The sequence below is a fragment of the Pocillopora damicornis genome, chromosome 4 (genome assembly GCF_964200805.1).
Source record: "Pocillopora damicornis chromosome 4, jaPocDami1.2, whole genome shotgun sequence".
NCBI lineage: Eukaryota > Metazoa > Cnidaria > Anthozoa > Scleractinia > Pocilloporidae > Pocillopora > Pocillopora damicornis.
Window position 1 is genome coordinate 7,330,659 of NC_142673.1, and position 23,491 is coordinate 7,354,149.

Sequence of the window (23,491 nt, forward strand, 5' to 3'; positions counted from 1 at the left end):
GAAAGCGTGGCGTAGCCATTGTTTATATCTGGCTAACACGGTACCTTCCCACCGAGGTCAAAAGATTTTTTCTTTGCCTCGTGTGGTTCCCTGTTTCCCTTTATTAGGGCTAACGCCCTTTGGGTTATTCATGGGTTTAAATAGCACTTTAATTTACACTTCAGAGTTAATTCTCTGTTTCACCATTAACACGGTAGAGCTTTGTTTCTTTAACACGCTAGATTTTTTTTTTTTAACACCCTACGTTCCTTTGTTCCTTAACACGCTAGCTTATCGTACAACCCAGCTTACTTTGTTACTTGTGTTTGTCAGCTTCTCAATAAGTCATTGTTAAAGTATATTACTTACAGAATACAAGCGAAAATAAAGAAGATCTTCGGTCCTATTCGAAAGTTGTGATAAAAAAGGAAACATTCACGGCAAATCACGGCTCTTTCCGTCAGGATTTTTATAAGGAATTCAATGAGCACGACGTTTTTCACAAGGTTCAGAGGAGCTCAATTGGAAGACATGAATCACTTTTTCAAAACTTAATTCTTACCCTGTAAAATATATATCCTTATCGCTCCACGAAGTTAATAAGCCCAGTACCGAATCTTTGTGAAACCTTTTACCTTTTAGCAACAGATTTGCAGCTTCATGTCCCCTACGCGGTCGCTGTTCGTCACTCTATGCAAACCGGCATTTTTAAAATAAATAACTGCTAGTTAGCTGGCGCAAAACGAAGCTTGGCATCTCACGAGCTCTTAATCTTTAGCACTGCGGTCTATACTTTGCGTAACGCAACTGTAACGCGAGGGTAATTAAAATTCAAATTGTCGAAGGTATTAACGAGTTTTTTAGTGTACAAACTGAGCAAACTTTAATTTTCAAACTCCTCTGGACCCTGTGCGTGCATTCACTTGCTTTTGGTTTCCATAGTTACATCATGTACACTTCTAAACGTTTGCACGCACAAAGGAACAACCTAACGCCTCGTGACCGTGTTTTGAATTTTGAGTTCTGAACTTTACGGTTCTCCCGCCTTGATTTTATAATAAGAGATAGTGTTTTTTACCGTCCTCTTTTAGTGCAAACTCACAAAATATACATAATTATGATTGCATTAGGCTATTTACTCATATTCTCTTCAAATTTCAATTACTTTGCCTTACGCTCGGAATAAAACCCGTTAGCTAACAGATTGGCTTTCGAGTGTGGTCATGCATGGCGTTGATGGAGCACCAAGTTCTCCAAACAAATTTTCAAAGAAATTAATGGTACCTTAAAGGAAGATCTAAATTTTAGATCTTGGAAGCCACAGGGCTTGAACCAGTGAGTCAAACAGCAGAACTTTATGATAAAATAAATCACGGTGGATGGCTCGTTTAACTAAGCACTCAGAATTTATTTTGGTTAATTTCTCATTCAATTTGTTCAGCTCCGGTAAAACTCCATTCTTTTTCATTCTTTTTCATATTTCGTCAATTTGGTGCTATAGCCTGCCAAATTCACGTTAAAACCCGTTTAACATGTAACTAAAACTTAAAAGCTCCTCAATAGAACTGACAGTAATGTGTACTTATTGATTGGGTAGGAATATCGAACGGGAAAATACTTGGGTCAAGGTCATGTCGTCACATCACTACTTCGTTTTCCAACAAAACTGCGAAAATGGATTAGATATTTATCAGCTGTCGGATGTCATTTTGTTACGACACCAAATTCTAACTATCTCGGTTGTATGGTTGGCAGTTCGATTTCCAACGGGAGACCTAGATTTTTCTTAACCCGACGCTCGTGACGAGAAGAATAAGATATTTATTAATTGCAAGACCGCGCTGAAAATTTATCATCTTTCTTATCTTATTTTCTCACACGATGCTTTCAATGTTTCTGACTGTAACACTGTACAGAATGTAGGTCAAAAGAGGAATCTATGATAAATGGCCTTACTCTGAAGTTTTCTGCTGTTCAATATGAAATCTTAAGGGTCGAAGATCTTTTCTATTCGGAAAGGAGACAGAATGATTACTTCTAATGAGTAGAGGGGATGCGGCATTTATATCATTAAGTTTTTAATTTTATAGATTTTTTCTTCCTTTTTTCCTTTTTTCCCCTCTATTTTCCTAATTTACTGATTGTCGCTTTTTTAACACTTAATCCTATCTCGATTTTTTATCAAAGGAATTGGCAAGAACACCTAAACGAAATTCTCTGATCCATAGTCTTTGGGTTTTTCAGGAAGTCTGGCGATGAAACGGGAAAAAAATGGGAAAGGAAAACTTCTTTAAAGCGTTTTCAAGGGAATGAAATGATTCAAATGTATGATTTGGATTCATCATGAGTTTTTTTTTTTGCCATCAATGAATGATGATCTTGAATAATAATGGAGAATAATATTAAGTTTGATGTTGAATTTCGAAGCCAGCTCATGCAAAATGACTATTTTCACCACGATTGACATTCAGGCAGCAAGAAAAGGCTTTATTTTTTTCAAATTTGTTCAGTCTTTAACCACTCTAGTTATCATGCATTTTTGCACTAAACTATCAACTATAACATCATTTATCATCACGCAAAAAGTTTTATCTATGAGTACTGGATGCCCGTTTTATGCGAATAAAAGGCAACTTTGATTACAATGCAAGAATTATTGAGGGCGTTTTCTCTAGTTTGTTACGAGACATCCACCACCTACTCACTCAGAGGGGTTGCTTTCTTTTAATGAATGAGCGCTTCCTTCCCTTGGTGGGTCGAAGAGAGGCCAATCTGAATCCAAGATTACTGTCCTCTCCAAAAAGAGAAGCAGTAACCTTCAGCTTGAAACGTGGTTCCAATCCTTGCAGAATTTCTTTGGCTTTTTTTTGCTCTTCTGGGCTGACATGGAAAAACCTCATCGCGCGTTCAGTAAGAGGCTTCAATGGATACCGTGGGATTTTGAGAATCTGTTGGCGGGTCTTTCCTTGAAGGAGCTTCCATACCACTGGGTAGACAGGTAGCAAGGGGGCTTGGTATAAAATGCAGGTCTTCCCTTCGGGACTTTCTAGGTTTGGCAGATTCCTGTTGTCGATAAAATCGCTAGGGCTATATTCTGTTCCTTCCATGGGGTCCGTTAAGTTAGCGAAAAAGATGGTCAAGTAATCTGGGCCTCTGTTTTGCCAATCGGACCAGATCCTATCGATAAAGCCATGATGAAGGAAAAATTCAGGAGCTTCAGCAGCAGTAATGCTACCCATGTCACCGCCTATGTTGCGGTGAACTGTATTATGGAGATCCACTCGAAGGCCAATCTCGAAGTTGTTGAAACCATCACTGGTAGCGTTCTCCTCCATAACCAAGAAGACATCTATTACACTTGGGGTTAAGCCTGCGTAAACGAAAGTTGGTGACTATATCGACTTTCAATTACTCACGTCATATTATTATTGTCACGAAAATATGACATTGTAAACTATGAAATTAAATAGTTGCTTCGGGAATAACTCTCCACTTAAGTCGTGAATCTCAGGCGAAAAATATCTCTTTTAAGAACGCAATGAGATTCATGTGTTGCGATAAGTTGGATTCCGTTTAGATTTCCGTGGTTAAATGATTCAAGTATCTGCAAACAAATGAGAATGGCTACGTGCTCTTCCAATATAACATTACCATTTTTTTTTTGCATCTGAGGTTTTATAACGTACCAGATTAATATAGAAAGAACCCAACTAGTGGTCCAGTGAATCAATGATTACTTTCCTTAACCTCACTGTAATAGCGAATGAGCTATTCGTGTTTGCAGTAATCGTTGAGCAAAATAGTAAAATTTGTGAAGCTCCGATGAGTATTTGGTTCTTTTTTCTCAAGACTTCAAGCTTGCGCCCATTTTTTTATGTATTCCTGTGTGGTAGTGAATTGTGGAAACTGATATGATGGCTGCTTGAACGGACTTCATGGACGATTTTTTATAACTCAAGGTCCTGGCAAAACGTGGCAAAAATTTGTAAGTGATCCTGAAATTTGGAGGATAACCAGCAGCTCGTTGTGGCTATGCCTTTTCTATTTCATAATTTTTTTTTAATATTTAAGTGTTCTTTCAAAAATTCCTACCATAAAAAAATTCATATCGTAATTTGTAGCTTTTATCATTAAGAATACATTCAATCGCTTCGGGGAAATTTTCGCCTCCAGTCGAAAAGAAATTCAGCGTAGAGACACTTGAGTGGAATATTGTTCCACCATCAGTAAGGCGATCGGGGATATTAACTTTTAACCATGATTGAGTCAAATATTCAGAATTCGACAGAATACGTAACATGCAATATCCAAAGCCGAGAAAAATTGATAACCTAATATTGAAAGCAGCTAACCATGGAAGCGTCTTCGGAGACACTCCCCGTTTGTCTTTTTCCAAAGATCTTCACGGAAGACTCCATCTTGAACACAACGAGATGGTGGAACCCCATCGCCTCCAAGTCCAGATAGTCCGTCATACCAAACTCTTCCTTTGTCAGTGTTCCATGGGTCACCTGAGACGAGGCTCCAGTCCCAATAGGGCACGGTTACTCGGCAATCAACTCGGCGCAACAGGTTTTCATATTGAAGAATGAACCTGGCGAGGAAGTATCAAACAAGGCGCATGGTGTCAAACATAAAGCTGGTAAATGGAGAGGGTCGTACGTTCTTCAATGTAAGAGATTAGAAGGTTGGAGATATTTGCGTGTCCTTGATACCCGCACTCTCTTGACAGATTCAAAGATAAAGCGAATGAACATGGAGGGAGGCCTCTTGACTAGGCTCTGGGATGTGCATATCTCAATTCCAATAGGATTATTCCACTAGAATTATTTACAGAATTTATTTACAGAATTATTTACAACCAGTCACTCTCAGGCAGGCAGCTTGGGAATAAGTTTTGTGGATGAAAAAAACTTCAGATAACAAGGAAATAATATTTCTTAAGGGAGAACTCGTTGGATGAATTAATGAAAATGTAAACATCCGTATCCGTCACAGGCTTAAATCTGCTGAAATCGACATTTTGTGATACCTATTTGCACTAATGGTTGGAAAGAACGCAATGAGAGTAGTTCAACATGTTGAAGAACATTGACAGCATTTTAAACACGTCACCCTCGCCGCTCTTGCCCTCCTAGTCACTTACCAACGGTGCCAGGGAAGAAACTGGTCCTGCTCGTGAATTCCTTCGTAGAAGAGTTTTTCGTGCAAAGTAATAAGTGTCTTGTAATCCTCTCGATATATAGAGTCGGTTGAAGCTGTCCTTACGGTGTCAACGTACAACGTTTGCTCGTATTCAGTCATGGATGTAAACTCCTTTCGCACTCGGCAACAGTGCATTTGGCCATACTTGCAGTAACATGTATCACCGCACTCGTTAAAAACTTTGGCTCCTTCTCTGGAGCAAGACTGAGAGTTACTTAGACCCACAGCACAAACTAAAATACAAGAAAAATATAAATGAATGATGGACTTAACCTTACAAGGCTAATTTGACAAGACGGTGTAAGCCAATTAGGATGGGCCGCATACTACAAACGAATAATCAGAAACGTTATATCAATGCAAAAGTTTCCTTTGCGCAAATGCCATTGAGAAAGAACGATTTCTTTACCTGATAAAGCCACAGCAAGCAACAGCTTCGTCAACATCGTTTACAAAAAGGAAGCTAAATAAAGAGAAATAATTTTTTAAAGTTCAAATGTATATTATAAGACATTCCGGCGACGCAGTACCTCAGTTTCTTCAGGAACTTACCGCCTTCATGACTGACTGACTAACTGATCGACTGACTTACTGATTGCCTTGTTGTCTGAAAAATTGACAAAATGCTCAAAGGCGGATTATAATTGGTTCCCTGATCCTCCCGAAATATAGAGAGATTTTGGGCTCAAAATTCGACCCAGGGAAAAAGAAAGAAGAGAAAATGTCCCAAACATGAAACAATCGAGCAGCATGATCGGTTTGGGAGTCAGCGGGTTAAAATAAAGTGTGCCTGATCTTTTGCTTTGATTGGCTCTGTTCAGTAGGGATGCTCAATATAGGAACAATTTTTGGGGGATGAGAAGATGACAGACATCAAAATTAGCATATCGTGAGAAGCAAACTCGAGAGCTATTAAATATTTAAACATCACAATTTGTCTTAGGCATTTGCAATGGAAGACAGGGAGATGGATAAACTTTCCATCTCTAAAATTAACAGTTTTATCAGCCAGTTGCACACTAAATGACTACCTACTCAGAGTGTATTTAACACAATTGTGTAACTTTAGGGCAGGGCCCTTTTAAAAACTCACTCCGAATGTGCTGCCGGCAATATGCAATTTATTCAGTCTTAACAAGAAATATGATTTTATCCTCTTGTCGTGGGTCATGCCTCCGACAAAGTTTTTTAAACGTCTTGTCAGCAAGGCGTGTCTTGAGATTTGGGCCTATTTCAACAACGATATTTGTAAAGAGCGATTTCTTTTACTAAAGAAAATAATTTTTCAAGATACCAACCATATTCAGCTCTTTACATTTAACCTGATGTATGAAAGAAAATTCGTAAAAGAAACGCGCAAAAGAACGGGAGAAACTTACTTTGTTCAACTTGTCACAAGACTGTGGAAGCTTCTCAAATTCTTTAAAGCAGCTCGGACGGGCTAGTGTGTAAAGCTAGTGTGTTCGAGCAAGAAATGAGTATCCTTTTTATGTCATTTGCTTGCATAAATAACTGTCTTCTAAAATAGTTTCCATCGTGGGAAAACGCTAGAGGCAAAACAGATTGAAAAGCTTCTTCAAGTGCCTTTTTCCTGACTATGCTATGAGCAGTGATTTTTAAATCACCCTTTATCACCCTCCACTGCTCAGAGAACGGAAAGCTTGACATGGCATAAGCATCGTACTGTTACTTAATATTGTGACACGGTGGCCTGCTGTTGAAGAAAACATGCAATACTATTAACAAGCCACTTATGTTATCTGATCTAGACAAGTAAGTAGTTAATCAGAAAAAAAGAAAAGGGCGCGCTCACGCATAAAAGAAAGAAAAAGGAAAAAAAGATACATGTAAACTTGCTTACATTGTAATCTGCTTAGGCAAAACAACCAAATTGTATAAGTTCTTTTAGCCGTAGTTATTTAAGTTAGCAATACTTGTATTAAATATCTTAGGTGACTTTTCTGTTATTTGGCAAATTTCGGCTGAAGCGTAAAAACTATTTCAGCATGGAGTTTTTTTTACGCTTTCTGAAACCGTAAATTAGACCCACCAAATTATATTCTTCGCCCTTCTGTATTCATTCATTTCATGGGCCCCCCAAAAAGGTCTTTTCAAAAGCTTGTTTAACATGTGCTTCTAGTATTTCTTTATTACTTTATAAGCTAAGAGGAGTGTTAACGCCTTTGAAGCTGTGCGTAGAAGTTAAAACTAGCGCTGTATTACTGTATCATTATGCGCCAGAAAGTTTTTTTTTTAACCCAATGGACCGTGCAGACTGCCATTGATATACCAGCGGACGATGTTCTTAACGCATTTGAATTACATCATCAACCAAATGGAACGTTGGAAAATTACTTTTTCATCAACTGTGTGAGCTTTTGTACAGTTGTCAGAAACTATTGATTTGTAGCATCAATAAGTTAAGGGTGGGGCATTGAAAGTTTTTTTTTTTAACTTTACTTTCCATTATCCCTCCATGCTACGATCACGTACAGATAGTTGCATAAGGCTCTGTTTCCACTATACCGAAAAATTTGGTTTGGTATTTGCGAAATAATTGAATTTTTTGTTTTCGTAATACCGTTCGCACTTGAGACGTGCGAATTATTTTTGTAAACACAAATGTCGATCAATCGAAATAGATACTGAAATTTCGCGACAGTGCTTTTCCTTTTATGTCGTTTCTGTTTAAGTACAAATCGCAAAGCAAAAAGCCCCCGCGAAATGTTTTGATTGGCCTTCTTTGCTGTTTGCTTGCCATGTAAAACCTGATTGTGGCTAGTTAAAAATTACTTCTGGTTGTGTGGGGAAGGATGCGGATCGTGTATTTCAAAATTTCGCGTAGTGCGATCAGGTCCTAACTCTTGAAACTTGATGAATTTTTGCCAAAGTACAAATCATTGTATCAGTACTTTAATTTGTGGGCATTTCGTCCGGGCTGAGTGTGCAACGTAGAAAGGTTTTCTCAAGTTTCTTGATTCTTGTTCTCTGTTTTTCTGTTTTACATGTTTTACATGTTTAGGTTGGGATTCAGTTTAAAAGAAAAAAACCTAGATTCTTTTTGGTATTCAATCACTTTATAGACGGGAGTAAGAAATTTCACTATGTCGTGTTGTTACCTTCGCAATTTGAAGTCCTAGCCATTAGTTTGCTCAGCTTTGCAGTTATTAAAGTGCCTGTTCTTTTGTTTTATGGCCTGGTCTTTGTACGCCAGAAAGTGTTTTTGACTTAATTGACTTAATTGACACTGTTGAACAACAACCTAAAGAAACTTCATATCAGTCAAATGAAGCATGGAAATATGAGGGCTTTCACACAGTTTCCAGAAAGCGGTGATTTGTGATATCAACAACTATGGGGTGGGGTACTGAAAGTTTTTTAAAAATTTAGCTCCCACGTTTTGATATGTTGCTCATCTAAATCTAAGTAAAATAGGTATGCATGGCTGGGATGTTATCTTAAATCTGTGGAATTCAAAATTTAACTCGCTCGGCAGCATTGTGGTTTAAATCGACGCCAAGCAATTAATCGTTTCCTAACTACACGCCATCAAGTCCAACTTTAATCAATCAACTTATTTTTAACATCCTTTCTAGATTTTGCAAACGAGATTTCAGATTTAAATTTCAAAAGGTCCAAGAATGTCTTTCAGTATCTTTTTCTTTCAGTGAAGGAGCTCAGAACCTCACATTCTTCTCTCGAAAAATAATTGTTACAGTGTACATGATTCTTACTCCTAAGATTGTGCACTATTTTAAGCATGATGTCAATTTTAATCCAGTAAAGTGTTCTTGCAACAGCTCACTAAAACAATTCCTTTGTATATCTCGTGTGCCTTATTAAGCTTAACGTTAACGTTTCCAGGAGCTTTGACAACGCCTTTAAAGCTCCGTGCAGATGTCAAAAATTAATGTTGTAAAACCTGTTCTTTAAGTTTTCGAGAGGTAGTTTATCTTTAAATTCATGGGCCATGCAAAACGATGTTAAGATACCGACACAGTCTTAAAATATTCAAGTCACATAATCAATCACATGAAACATTAAAAATCACTTTTTTATCGATTGAGTGAGCTTTTGTTCAGTTGCCAGAAACCATTCGTGGTTTCAACCACTCAAGGTTGGGACAATAAATCTGAAATAAATTGGTTTTTTTCTTTTAACTTTAGCTTCCATATTAAACTACTCCATGCTAGCATTACGTAGAGGCGGTTGCATAACTGGAAAAACATGAAGTAAAGCACAAAGCTTTTTTATCGATTCTTTGTCGGTTTTTCGTCTGAACCGACTGTGTGAAGTAGACTAAGCTTGAAGTCAAGATGGTGAATTTCTTTATTCATGTTCAGTGTTTTGCATGTTTACATGTGGGTTGCGATTCAGTTTTAAAGAACACTTCATATTGATGTCTACACTTCTTTTTTTTCATTCAATCACTTTTATGGAAGGGAGCAAGACACTTTCAAGTCACTATGTCGTTTCTGTAGTTGTGCAATTTGAGGTCTCAGCAATTAGCTTGCGTGTCGTTACTGCAATTATAGTGCCCATTCATGATCAGTTATTAATGATCTACTATTCTTTCATGTTAATGTAACTGAGATAAATGTTTTTTAACCTTTTTTTCATGCTAATGTAAACCAAGAGCTTGTTGACTTCCTGTGTCAAAAATTCATGTTTTATGACTTGTTTTTTATGCATCAGAAAGTTTTTTGAGTTAATTGATCATGTAGTATAGCGTCGATAAACTGAAACTATTCTTAAGATATTTGACTCACATAATCAGTCAAGTGAAGCATTAACAAAGGATGAGAGTTGTTACATATTTGCCACAAACCGATGATTTGTAACATCAACAGCTGACGGGTGGGGCACGGAAGGTTCTTATTCCTTATCTTCCATCAATAGATATTTTGCTCCTCTAAGTAAAGTCAAATGAAACAAAGATTGAACTTCAATGCTCGCAAAGAAAGATCCATGACTAACGTTTTTAACTTAAATCTGGGGGATTCAAATTTTACTCACGCGGTGACCTTGTGGTTAGTGTTGACACCATGTGATTAAACATTGCATAACTACGCTGGCGTTTTCCATTTAGAAATACTGTCAATGTTAGAATTGTTATTTCGAATTTTTTAACACATTTATCATGATCTTCTCCTTAGGAGAACGATGTTGCACAGAGCGGAAGATCAAGAAAGCTACATTGTCCACCATTAGATGTATTTTTCAATTTTGCTCATCGTCATGCGTTGATGTGTAGAGAATAACAACAAATAATAAATAAGATAGAGATTATTCTTTAGTTACTACTATCATTTATTTCCTGAAGCGAATAATTGCATAGCTTTGTATTTCCCACAAACTCCATCTTTCAAGGTCGTTCACCCTTTCGAATGAAGTTCAGTTATTTTAGCGTTTTTTTTAGCCTCTTTGATGACTATTTCCTTTCGTCATCAGAGCAAAAATTATTCAAGGCTTGAGCTGAACCGTGCCGTCCTGTCTGAATATCGAAAAGAGATATATACGTAAATACATATATACAACGCTGTGGCAAGAAGCAGTGGGGTAAATTTATTCTTTTATCATTTTTCGTTCAGATCTCGTAACGGATTGTCTTATTATAGGAACGTCCCTTAACTCTTCATCTTCATTTATCTTTGAATTTACTTTAACTGATGATTGGCGACCGTTGTCATCACATTGTAATGGACCATGATTTATTTTCTACGAGCTATCAGATATAAGCCAGACGCTGACAATCAAAACACTATAGACTAATTAACGTTTTTTTCGGTAATTTTATCCTTAAAGAAATGCAAATGATTAAAAGGCTACGCTACCAGAAGAAAACCTCAAGTCAGATACAGTCATTCAAATCATACGAGTAAATCCTTTGCACTGCCTGACTCAAATCAGATTTGCCTTCTAAATACAATAGCCATTTAAATTCAATCAGCACCTGAGAGCAGCTCCAAGCTGATCACTGCGCGTGGTAATAAGTGCGAATTAGCTTCATCAAACTTAGATTTCTTTCATCCGATGATATATATGTCCTATTGCATACGGGTCAAGCTTTTCTCAACAAAACGAGAGACTGCAAAAGTTTTGAGTTTTAGTATTAGTGTATGCTTCTATGATATAAACAACAGCCGTTTGTTAGCTGATACAGGTGTAGAACCCTTCCCGAGTTGAAGTGAATGCTTCACACTTTATGATTTAAAGCGAACGAATCTCCCAAGAGGACGAATCTTTGGGATGATGAGCAAAATCCTGAGATGGACGCCGAATTTAAACTCGATGTAGAGAATAATCCAGACTTGATGAGATATACTGGTTGTGGGTAAAAGCAAGCGTTTCCATTGGATACTCAGGATGCTAAATCAAAACACGCTGACATAAAAGGCAATAGTTATTAATCCGTTGTTTGTCCTCGTGTCCCAAACATAGGCTCTTAAGACCTATGTGGTTTGAAATCAATCCCAAAACGCCAGCAGCGATGCTTGTTCTGAATAAAAACTCGAGTGACTGTTATTTGAGGAGTTCATATGAAGGACAAAAAAATAAGTAAACACCGTGGATAAACGTTACTACCGGGATATAAAATTTTATATTATCTTAAGCCTTGATTTCTGTTGTGTTAGCCTATAAAAATTCAAGGCATAATCCCTTGTAAAGACAATGAGATCAAAGAGTTTCCTATTGAAGAACACTAGAAACACTCTGTGGTCGCAACTGCTATCGATAATTCCGGTGAAATTTGGCTCAAGGATGCATTATTGGGATTCCTTGAGCGACTTAAATTTAATTTTCAGCGTCAAATGTAATTAGATAAATCCCACAACTAAGAAATTGTGGGGATGGCATCACTGCATAATCGTTGCTCTTATGTGTTTTCGACGATTAAAAGAAGTAAAATAGCTTAAGAATGCTTCACACCTTTGCTAACCGGCTACATTTTCTTGCCAGCAACTCAGATAATTAAATAGATTCTCTTAATAATCCGGGGTATGATTCTTTCTTGTGATCTATTTCTAAGGGTGTTCCATTGTTTTAAACGTAGAAAAGAGGCTCGAATTAATCGATGAACTTCTCACTCTATAGCCTGGATATCTGATGAAAATTTGCCCAGTATTATAAAACGATTGTGCAACCTCTCTCTCCTCTCTACCCTCTCTTTTTATTGACAACTTATCGTTTGAGCTATACCTATCCCTTTTCTCAATATGGTAATTTATCTTGGAGATTATAAAGATGTGCGTTCTGATGGGTGTGGGATGAACCCATTTCATGGAATGATGACCCAACGCAAGGCGACTGTCCTAGCGAAGCACTCATTTTCAAAACGGTTTCTGCGATTTCGCGGTGTTTCCGACGAGTCTTGAAGATCTATTTTATATACAATGAAGTTGTTCTTGTAATTAAAAGCAACAACAAAAGTCAAATTGATGTCCTTCGCCTCTGTCAATATTATCCCATAGTCTTTTGATGAGGTAACGCCCGGACCACAAGATAATGGGCAATTAATGGCACTAGGACCACTGAGACGATTGGCAATAGCAAGTAAACTGGTGGAAATTTTTTCTTTTCATCAAATTTACTTAAATTAAGGTCAGGGAAATGTTTTCGTAATGCTAATATCTAAAAGAATTCGTTTGCAGTTTGGATGCCAGGTGACAACAAAGGAATGAAAATTCCAAGAAGCCATACGTCCATGCTCATTCTTATGGTCAAAAGTTATAACTGTGCAAGAACTGTAAAGGAATTTCTGTGAAGGAATGCGTTTAAAAATCTAAAACTCAGCAATTGCAAAAACCAGAAGCCTCATCGTGACTATCTTCTCTAATCAGATTAGCCATTCTAATACTGTTGGCTCGAATAATCTAGAGGTAAATGTAAAGGATTTATGCAGTGAATGTTTCTTGTTTAAATATTCATACAAAAAACGGGTATTAGCATGTATATTTAGTATAAAATTCACCATCGAGTGAAATCAGAGAGCCACTCTTACTCTGCTCATCAAAATTAGACTCCCCGGTAATGAGAGGTTTCCAATTATACATTTTATGTTGCATTTAGCTCTCTTCTTGTCACTTTGGGCCAAGTTGCATTAGAGGGCGTATAACGCTGTCCAACGGATAAATCTCTGTCCAGCGGATAGAAAAACGTATAGCGTTATCCACCGGATAGTGCTATCCCCCTTCGAACAACTGGGCTGGAATTTAGAAGACAATATCGAAATCTTTCTCTAAAGTTAGTTTTAAGAGGAAATTGTCCCGAACACCCCAAATATTCACTGCTTCAGTGCATTTGATAGATGGCTGATGAACAGCTTGACAGAATCAGTTTTTTTTACCAAAAATTGAGAAGCACCTCGATTTGACCTTTCCCTGATTGATTCCCACTTTGCCAAACTCAAAGAACAACAAAAAAAATAGTTCGACCTCTATTTAAGAACAAGTCTCATCTAAATCATTGTCTTGACTAAAGTGACGTGACTTGAAATATCTACTGTAATCTTACAACATTTTGGTATTAAACAGTGCTAGAGCAATTAATTTTGTGAAGTGAAAGACCATAACCACTGAAGGTATAAACAGCAAAACTGTAAAAATTAAACCAGAGGACCGACGCTGATTGGCCAAGTCTTAAACATACATTAAATGAACTATCAAAACCTTGCAAAGTAAATGCGTGTTTAGAACACAAGCCCAAGTTGTTCAAAGGCTGAATAGCGCTATCCACTGTCTCTATCCGATGGATAGCGCAGTACGTTTTGTGAACACTTATCCACTGGATAGCGATTTGTAGTTATATAGTCAGTTATCCGCTCTTTCAACAACTGCTCCCAGATTATTTGAAGTTTCGGGCATTTCCTCGCGTTTATTAAGAAGGCTTAACGTATTTAATTCAGTTCAAGTAAATTAAATAATTTGATACAATTCGCACGTTTATTTTCAAAACTACAAAGCGAACGAAACACCAAACATAATTAAATAAAGGCGATCTAAAGATAAAGTGACAAAGAAAACATTGATGTTTTTGATTGGAACAAATACATTATGTCAATAAAACGTATCCAAAAGAAACAAAAGTAAGAGAAAATAGACTATTGCAGGTTTCCTTTTGTGTTTAAGATACAGGATCACGTCAAACTTTCCATGTTTTGTCAGCCAAGCGCCTGAAACAACAACCTTCTCTTACCTTGCTCACAAAAGGCGTTGCGAAAGATAAACTGAAGGTATTGAGAATTTACTTTGTGACGAAAGCTCTAGAATGACGTCATGCCGTAGGTCAAGTCTCATGACAGAAACAAAAACCCAAGACCAATATTAGGTTTTGCTAAGGCAAATATGAAATTTACAGACTCTTGCTTTTCACAGGTTGCTTCTTTGTTTCTACGGCTTAGTTCAGTCAAACAACTATGCCCCTCTTTTTTTGCTAATTCATTCGATTTTAAGGATCTGTATCGAATCACTAATTCACCGAGAAATAATCCTCCTCAAACTTATTCTCGGACTAACCTGGAGGTCTAAATTCTACAACAAAGCGCATATTTACATAAAGTTTGTTCAGAAAGATTCATTTGCTGCTAGAAAGGGCCAAACCTCCCATACACAGGTCTGGTTCTAACGAATTTGTTACGAACAAGGAGTTTTGGTAAATTTATGAATAAAAAGAGTCCTGCCTACTTAAAGGCTTGGCAAAGTCGCAAGTTTCCTGCGTGGGGAAATCGAGAAATATCTCAATGTGGTGAAGGCATGAAAATCTGAAATCACAGTTGTTTTCAAGAAACGACTTTATTTCGACAGTCTAAATTTCTTCGCGGAAAAGAACAAGGTAGGATGTTTTGGTAGGAAACGCAATGACAATACGACATGACAGCGTCCTCTAGAGATGACTTTTGTTCGTGCTACGTGATTGGCTAATATATTTCCGTGTCTGAATCCTTCGCAGGTCTCGTTAAAAGTGTGCAGCTCCCATGGAATCTTTAAAATCAGTCATTATGTGATGCTACTTTTCGCTACTCGGTGTTGTTTTCCATATAATTGTAAAACTATAACTTCTCAGACTCTTACTCTAATGTTAGAATTCATTGTGCCGAAGGAAGGCTGACTGGCGAACAGAGATATGTTATAAACATTTCAGGCTAACATTCGTAGCATCGGCCTCTGAATATAAAATATTCTTCGATTTTTTTGTGTACAGTAGAACAGATAAATCACTAGTATACCAGTCGAATTATTATCCATCGTTGACTCCTTGAACTTTTGCTAATACACAATTTTTTAAATACAGTGGATACTCCATTCATTAGGGCGCGTAAAAAAAGGCTGCCACGGAAGATTAAAGCCTGGTCGCTACACGGAGAAAACTACCCTTTAAATTTTGATGAATCTAAAATTAAAAATACAGTTCCTCAGCGGAGGCGATTTTCTGAAATTCTAAATAAGTAAATAAGTGCAGCTTAAAGGAAAGGAACATGCAAACGCTGAAGGAAGACAAAATGCAAAGTAAACATATGAGTGGTGACAAATGACATTTTTACTTCCCCAGTTTCTGGCTAATTCTTCATTAATTACCGCATAATTTACGACGAGTCTGGTGTTATCTTGTTTGCGCAGGTTTCTAAATGTTTTTTAAATTGTCAACTCTTTTTTTTTGCAATAGTTTTACTTTTCCCATTTTACCTTTTCTTCTTTTGAATTTTCGCTTTCACAAGATGTTTATCGTTTGATGAATGCCGTTGAACACCGCAAAGGGACGCTGTGGGTTTTAACAAACGCAAACCGCTGCTAAATTATGAATCGGGAAATGGTGGTTGCTCACCCACAGGATAACAGGTAATTTGTGCTAAATTGATAATTAAATATGCGAAAAACTACAATACGTGGAGTTTTATCTTTTGATGTCCCGTTTTCCTCATACTATTTAATTCTCGATAAATTATCAGAGAGAATTGGACCTGGCAGTATAACTGTTTTCCTTCATTCTACTCACTGTTTGACGACAACATGAGACTATTGCACGGGAGAGAAACATTTTTGACAAACGTTGCTAATTTAATTGAAAGAAAAAAATACATGTATTTAGGAGTATTTAATTTGTATGTTATAGGAGCTTGTTAAGAAATTTTCTTTTTCTCTTTTCTTATATAAAATGATAATGTTAAACAGTCAACTAAAGGATAAGCTGAGAAAAGTGGCTCGAAAAGGAATAGCACTCTGCTTTGTTCAAATGGATGGATAGGATCTGCGGGTATGTGGCGTCAGGCCGTTAAACCACGAAACCTGGCACGAAATTGTGGACGTTTGGCTTTGCGCATTTTAAACTCTTTTAACAACTTGTTGTTAATTTATAATTCATGTATGATTCTCACTCAGGGGCGCCTAAAGTAGCTTCTTAAAGCCTCAACCTGCGCCAAAGCTATCAATCAGCTTATAAGACTTCGCTACTCTGTTCCACAGACGACAAGGCCGGGAAATAGAACAAGTTTGGTAGGTAGGGCATAATGTTTTTCTCAATTTTGCTATAAAGATCAGACCGATAGCAGTGAACCGAGTAAAATCCCCTTGAGGAAAAATACTATTCGTCGCTTTTAAAGGGGGTGCTGCAGTAGTGGTCAGCTTGTTAAGTGAAACACAATACTTTTCCAGTTATTTAAGTAAATACTGATCACATAATGTAACTGTGATCTCAACTGCAGTTAATCAAATTTTCAACTTGACAAACAGGGTTTGAAGCCAATGTGGCCGCAGATCTACTTGTGTTTGTGCGAAATTCATTGTGAGATAAGGTTATATGAAGTTGACGTATTCTATATAATTGACAAGGGGGAAACCAGAGCACACAAATTAAAGAAAGACTTCGCTGAATCTCAGCTTGAAAAGGGACTTTTGAGAATGCACAAACAAAACGATAATGCCTGTAGAAGTGAGAGCCTAATGAAAACCTTCAGGCTTAGTACAAGCCTCAAGCCTCAAGGTTACCATCTTATAATTTTCGTTCAATTTTAGAAAATGGCAGAAGAAGACATTAAGAAACAACTGGCAGAGAAAACTGCCGAGGCAGCTTCTTTGAAAGAAGATCTATCGAAGAAAGCTGCCGAAGTTACTAGTCTGCAAACACAATGTGACGAATTACGGCAAAAATTGGAGCAGGTTCTGAAGCTGGCTGGAGACGGGAAGGAGGACCTGTTAGCTAAGATACCAGGTGGCCTTGGCGGCATGTTGGGCGCTGAATCCAAAGAGGAAGAAAAACCAGCGGACGCTGCTAAAGAAGCTGCTGAAGATGCTGCAGACGCTGCCAAAACTGCGCTCGCATCTATTTTTTAATGAACACAATTGTATTGATTAGCACAACGACGTAATAGGCCAATCGATCTCACAATGAATCGAATTTTTTTCGCTATTTCATCATTCTTTCGAACGAAGATAATAGTGGATTTAATTTTTTCAATTTTTAGACTGAGGCTAGTTATCCTGAAATATATGCGAGGTTTGGTATATACGTTAGTTAAACTGTTTTACTCAAGTAGTTTTAAGGAGGATTTTTCGCATGCGAGCATTGACTTCTTAGAATTTACCTCAGACATTTTTGTTGTGAGCTTAAAGCTAACTGAAAATTCCACCCAGAAAGGATTCTAAAGTCATTGATATTGGTAATGATATTTCTCGCTTGTAAATCATTTTTGACTATGGTAAATTTGTTTCAATAAATGCATAATTTTCTGCAATGTAGTCGACTGCTGGAGTGCAAAGCTATCGCTTAAGACGCTTGCAGATCAGTACAATTTGTTCATGAAACGAAACGTATCGAACTTGATGAAGTGAAATGCATCGACTGTCTGTTTGTGCAGGAAAGGTAAGGTCAGTTCACAAATAAAAATAATGCAGAATTACGTAGTTTTGTAGCCTTACAGCGATCCTAACTGCAACACCTCTAAATTTCGTTTTCAAGCTGTCTCTTGAAGATTTTAATCAAAGAAACCAAGACAAGTCCCTCAGCTTTTCTATAGCTCAAGCGAAAGAAACCATCAATGCGAAGAAAAAAGGAAACAAACTTTCAAAAGCACCTCCATTTGTTAAAAGAAATATCTGTTAAGTACTTGATATTAAATAAAATGTCGCGTATTATGCGTGGTTATCAATCCGAATTTTTTTTTCTGTTTGGCTTAGACGACACATTTTTTAACCCTAAACAATATTTCCTAAAGCTGGGTAATAAAAGCTTTTGTATTTCCTAATAACACAAAAAAATAAGCCGCAGAAAAATTACCAAACATTGAATGGTCTAATACAAAGGGAATAATTCATATAAGCGCCGCACGGTTTTAAAAACATTTTTATAATCTAAATTGAAAGATTAAACAAGCCATAAAAGTAGCATATTAGTTTCGATTTTAATCAGACGTCCTTTGAAATTCGATTGGTTGTTATCCAATAGTACACTCACATTGGATATTTGGGCCCATGTTTTTAATTTATTTGAAGTTTTCTTTCTTTACACATTGGGTTGTTCTGGGCAAACATTTCCGTAAGATAATAGGATATTTTTATTTAAGTCGAAAGGATTCTTTACCTGGCGATTTCACCGCGTAATTGCCGTCCGGCATCATGTTGACAAAATATCAGGTTACTCTATGAAACCTCGAGTAAAGTATTCGGTGATATGTTGTTTAAAAAAGGAAAAACAATGACCTTCACCGCAAATTTAGACTAGCTGAGTTTGTAGCGTTGTCAATAAAACTAAGTGGAATAGAAAAGTAAATGTGAGCACGTCAGATTGTAATCTAATGTCGGTTTCCCTCGAGCAAATGTCTGGTAAAAATTAACATAAAACAAAATTCAGCGTCAGTCTACCGCCCTGAATTTCACACACAAAGCCATTCAAGGGCTCTTGTGAACAAAACATCGCTCTTATTTCTTAAATAAAAAGATTGTCAAGAGTCAATAAAATGTTATAGCCAACAGGAAAAGCCCTCAGAATTTTAACTTGAAAAGTGTAGTGCCTGATGAAATAATTTCATACAAAGCTAAATGCGTTGATCTTCATTCACAAAGGTTCTTGAATATAGAACTCGATGGAAATGGCGATAGGAATCGAAACATCTTGCCTCAAATGACGAAAACAATTTTCCAATAGACTATAGAAACTAAAAAAAAAACTTGTCTGTTATTTAATCTAAATCTCAATGAGATTTAAAGCAAGATTTAACTTAAGCGAGGAGAGCCCTCCAAATGTTTTTATCGAGATAAAGCCACGTTGCAAGTCCACTTAAAATTCAATGCACGCTTTCGCGCCGAAACGTCTTTTTATGCAATTGCGAACACTCAAGAAAATCATGCGGTTGACCCGTTCTGTTACTTGAGGCTTTCTATTTATCGCTGCTTGACGGTACTTGCCATCCAAAGCTCGGGCCAGGCTCGAGATATCTCGGCAAGAGGAACACTTTTTTCTCTGGTGGTTTCGTTACCGAGCAGCTTTGATCTTCACGAAGATCTGGTTTAGAAAGAGCAGTATTCGACCAGCTTACTCGCGGTCTAACCGAAAACGATCCTTGCCGCTGATGTTCTGTTCTACTCCTAAACTCATTCTCCATGCTCCCTGATCCAGGGGTGATAACATCTCCCACATGAACCCGTGTTGCGGACGTAGAGCCAAACACATTTCGGACGGCGCGTCGCAATTCCCGCATTTTCCAGTAGTACATTACAGGGTTCGCGGAAGCGTTTATTAACGCCACCGTCTTGGCCATCTCCCATAAAATTGTCTGCTCCACGCTGGCCGTTTTTTCTTTAGAATGTAAATAGTGAATCATAGCATAGAACGTAGGCGCGTAGAAAATGAAGAACAAAACCACAACGTAAAGCATGGTGGCGGAAGATTTCCTATGTTTCCTTATGCTGATTGATTGAGGATGAAGCTTGGTTTGGTTGTCAATTAGAGCTTGGTGTCGACGAAGCACCAGAAATATTTTGATGTACATGAAAAGCAGCAAAATTGCAGCTATCGTTATGACAACGATTCCGATTGCTGTGAAGTAGTAAATGGGGAGCCCTGCAGGCCACGCGATAACCGACACAGTACAAAAGAACCAAGTTGAGCCAACCGATTTGAGCGTCCGCGACATTGTGACAATTTCACGGTATCTGAGGTGAAAATGGAGCGCAAGCCAACGCTCAGTGCTTATCATGACCAGGGTCGAGATAGATACAAACATAAACAACAGTAAGAGTGTCTCTTTCGTCATCCAAAGGCTGCAGTTGAATTGTTGCCCGCTTAGGAGAATGACATTGTGCGCGATGTACAAAGGCTGAATGATAAATCCGACGAGAAGATCCGTCGAAGCCAACGAGCACAAAAGGATATAAGGAGGATTGTGCAGGGAAGGTGTTCGCACAATTGCGTAAATTACTGGAAGATTTTGAATCGCAGCTGTCAGAGAGAAAATAGAGTTCAATACGATAACAGCGATGTTTGTCGAAGCAAGATGTTTCCGTCGATCGACGCTGTCGACCATAAAAGTACAGTTAGTGATATTCATCCCAGTGTTGACCTCGGCCATGCTGAAGATCTTCTGCTCAGACGAAGAGTCCTTTAAAACTGTTAACAAGTATGGCGGAAGCTGATTATGTGGTGACGGACAAACCCTCTGAAAGAAACCATAAACACAAAACTGAATCTGCGATCAGTTGATTCGTTGCTTCGCGCTTATTACAGCGCGTTGCGAGGTGCAAAATATGAGTTCGCCGTTACTTAGAGGTAGAAACTTAAAAATTCTACCTCCTCAAGTAGGAAACACTGTATCACCCACCAAGAGAATGGTCAAAAATATGTAAAGTGATTAAAGCGAGAAAGACGAGTAATTTGCACCCGTAATGCCTTGCGTTTTCTTAAATAAACACGTAGAAAGTCAAACGTCTTAAAACAAGCTGAGTTCAACAAATAGTTTTGGGCAGGTGGGATTTTCCAATAACGTAAAAGGAAAGGAAAAATAATTAAGAAGGCGTTTGTGACACTTCAGTCTTCTGATAACAGTACCAGTATGACTAGGCAATAACCTCCCCTTAAAAATATCTCACAATTTTTACCTCAATCATTTAGCCCCTGTTAAGATCTCCTTCCTCGATATCGAAAGAAGGTCACGAATAGTGGTTTGAAATATTATTCTAGCAATGTAAACATCCAAATGTACGTTTGCAAGCAATCTGTTCTAATGTACACAGTTCCCCGTTGTTCGAAAAACGACTAAAGTTTCCAAAGTAGACGATCCATAGTTGCTGAACAGATTGCGAGAAAACTCAGAATTCGATAATGCCTGAACTATCAACCGATTGAGGAGCAGATGAACCTTTGCTTTACAAAGGGTATTAGCAGGTGCAATTATATGTTCTGTCTCAAACGTGCACAAAGTCGCATATTAAAACGAAAACAGAGCACGCACTTTATGAAATAAAATCTCAATAACTTGATCCATTAAAAAATTCAAATCTGAAGCTGAAAGAACATAAACATGCCAAGGACTAGAATAAATCCCGGAAGATCACTGCACACGTTTTGATTGAAAAGTTTGCGTGCGAGTGGTTGGTAACGATAAACCACTTAAAGTGTTCAGAATGCTTTTAAAAAATGAAGGTAGATAGAGGTATTGTTTAACACGTTTTGTTTGTAACTTTTCAGATAAATGGAAACGAATAGATGTTAATGAAAAATTCTCGTGACTCTTAGACAACTTTAATATAAGGACAATTTTGAAATGAATATCTGAATTTAAGTTTGGTCACTCAATACCATAACTTTCTTATTCCCCTCTACATCCTACATTTAAAGATTGAAAACTGTTTATTGCGATGTAAATCTCCTTTGTTTTCCTAATCTGGCATACAGTTCAAAACAGTTTCATCACAAAACAAAAAGTTAAAACAAAGCTTCCTGCCGAAACCATCAGACTATGCTTTCCAAAAATGACACAATGAAATTTAGCAATAGCTTCTTACAAAAGAAAAGTTACAAATGGCTTTGTCATATTAAAAAGTTTGAAACAAGATATGGTGTCATGATCCTCAAAACACTTTAAGTTGAAAGAAGGGCACAATGCTATGTTTGCATTAGTACTAACAAATGCGACAGAAAATCTACGCATTGTGTTTCCCACACACTAGAAGGAGGAAAAAGTATTGCGTCCACATCATGAAAGCAGTTAGAACAATTCAAGTGCGTCCCATACCAAAGAAAGGTATTTGAATAAAGCTCGTTCCTAAAGGAACGTAATAAATAGCATCAAAAAGTTGAAGGATTTTTCAATTTTCCGGGTCACGTTCTACAGAATTTAACCCAAATGACGTCTAGATGATTTAGCAAATATCACTATAGACACCCTTCCTGTTTGTAAAATCTGGTTCAACCTGTCAATAAAATTAAAGAGATATTCATTCCTAATATAAATCACTTATTCTTATAGTTTCTAATTCGACCTCACTTGCATTGATCCGAGACGGTTCTTAGGAACTCTCTCTCATCATTTCCATTGTGGCAAGGCGATAACATTTGATAAATACGTTTCTCTTACAAACAAGACTTGCACTTTTAGCGGTTAAAAATTATGTGTGATATGAAGCTATCGTAACAGCGCGGGCGAAGATATCCTCGAGTTGCAGTATCACACGCAAGTTACATGTCAACAGTTTTTTGAACATAGAAAAGACATGACTTACTACAACTGCTGGAACGTTTAGAAATATGATTCACACGAGCTTATTACTACCTTGAACATATATGGTGCTTCAAATGATTTTGGTTCAAACTTAAAGAAAGAAACAAACCAACTAGAGTGCCACATCTTACACTGGCGGCTTTGTTAATAACCTCCCGATACCTGATCATGCTTATATGGTACTATTATCGTTGTGCTCAAGTTTATATCGAAAACAGCGGGATGCCAATCGATCAAAAGGATAATATTACAAATATATGTAAATTTGACCACGGATTACCAATATTAAGACGAGGCTTTAGGATATTGATTCTTTCGGCGAATCGAAGACCGCGTTTTTATCTCGAAAATATTTTGCGACACAAACTGGGCTAGGACTGGGCTAAAACCGCTGTCTTAAAAGGAGAATTCCCGTAAAATTAAAGTGAATTTTCCTCTCTACGAATCCAAACGAGTTTGCCGAGGAATTTTTTGATCGATAATTATGAACACTAAGCTTACGTAACTACAAAGATTACAAATCATAATTTAATTTAGCTTTTTACTTCCGCTACAAAACAAGGAGAGATTCAATGAGTACTGTGACTGTCGCTAAATAGA

At 37.4% G+C, this 23,491-nt stretch overlaps 3 protein-coding genes across 16 annotated transcripts in view; 1 reads left to right on the plus strand and 2 right to left on the minus strand.

Annotated features, from left to right (window-relative positions):
- Positions 1 to 1,739: 1,739 nt before the first annotated feature.
- LOC113677035 (uncharacterized) lies at positions 1,740 to 5,652 on the minus strand. The gene is made up of 4 exons (XM_089202889.1): positions 5,594 to 5,652; positions 5,126 to 5,417; positions 4,332 to 4,573; positions 1,740 to 3,349 (listed from the first exon to the last, which is right to left on the minus strand). Exons 1-4 carry the CDS (start codon positions 5,628 to 5,630, stop codon positions 2,685 to 2,687), a joined length of 1,236 nt encoding a protein of 411 aa, XP_089059015.1. The 5' UTR covers positions 5,631 to 5,652; the 3' UTR covers positions 1,740 to 2,684.
- Positions 5,653 to 14,788: 9,136 nt separating this feature from the next.
- Positions 14,789 to 17,911, plus strand: LOC113679099 (uncharacterized). Of its 5 annotated transcripts, none has more exons than XM_089205134.1 (4): positions 14,789 to 15,015; positions 15,899 to 16,019; positions 16,560 to 16,673; positions 17,193 to 17,911. In XM_089205134.1, the coding sequence occupies exon 4, from the start codon at positions 17,196 to 17,198 to the stop codon at positions 17,508 to 17,510; it is 315 nt and encodes a 104-aa protein (XP_089061260.1). In that variant the 5' UTR covers positions 14,789 to 15,015; positions 15,899 to 16,019; positions 16,560 to 16,673; positions 17,193 to 17,195; the 3' UTR covers positions 17,511 to 17,911. The 5 variants fall into 5 exon arrangements, with proteins under 5 accessions (XP_089061260.1, XP_089061257.1, XP_089061258.1 ...); XM_089205131.1 differs by having other exon boundaries at positions 14,874 to 15,015; positions 16,560 to 16,677; XM_089205132.1 differs by lacking the exon at positions 14,789 to 15,015 and adding an exon at positions 16,363 to 16,434 and having other exon boundaries at positions 15,973 to 16,019.
- Positions 17,912 to 18,565: 654 nt separating this feature from the next.
- Positions 18,566 to 23,491, minus strand: part of LOC113679098 (melanocyte-stimulating hormone receptor) — a 30,569-nt gene continuing 25,643 nt past the window's right edge. For 7 of the 10 annotated variants that reach the window (XM_089205122.1, XM_089205126.1, XM_089205127.1 and 4 more), the window contains one exon: positions 18,566 to 20,830. In XM_089205122.1, coding sequence (XP_089061248.1) covers positions 19,553 to 20,830 — 1,278 coding nt within the window. In that variant the 3' untranslated portion in view covers positions 18,566 to 19,552. Of the gene's footprint in view, positions 20,831 to 21,269; positions 21,539 to 22,892; positions 23,070 to 23,491 lie in introns of those variants that run through there. The other 3 variants (XM_089205129.1, XM_027196045.2, XM_089205123.1) reach the window with 3 other exon arrangements.

Excerpts from the sequence above, each read along its gene's own strand:
- LOC113679099 (XM_089205134.1), top strand. The coding sequence starts at position 17,196 with ATGGCAGAAGAAGACATTAAGAAACAACTGGCAGAGAAAACTGCCGAG.
- LOC113677035 (XM_089202889.1), bottom strand. The coding sequence starts at position 5,630 with ATGTTGACGAAGCTGTTGCTTGCTGTGGCTTTATCAG. Across the intron at positions 5,418-5,593 it reads GCTTGCTGTGGCTTTATCAG|TTTGTGCTGTGGGTCTAAGT; the intron begins GTAAAGAAATCG and ends CTTGTATTTTAG. Across the intron at positions 3,350-4,331 it reads TCTCCGAAGACGCTTCCATG|GCTTAACCCCAAGTGTAATA; the intron begins GTTAGCTGCTTT and ends TCGTTTACGCAG.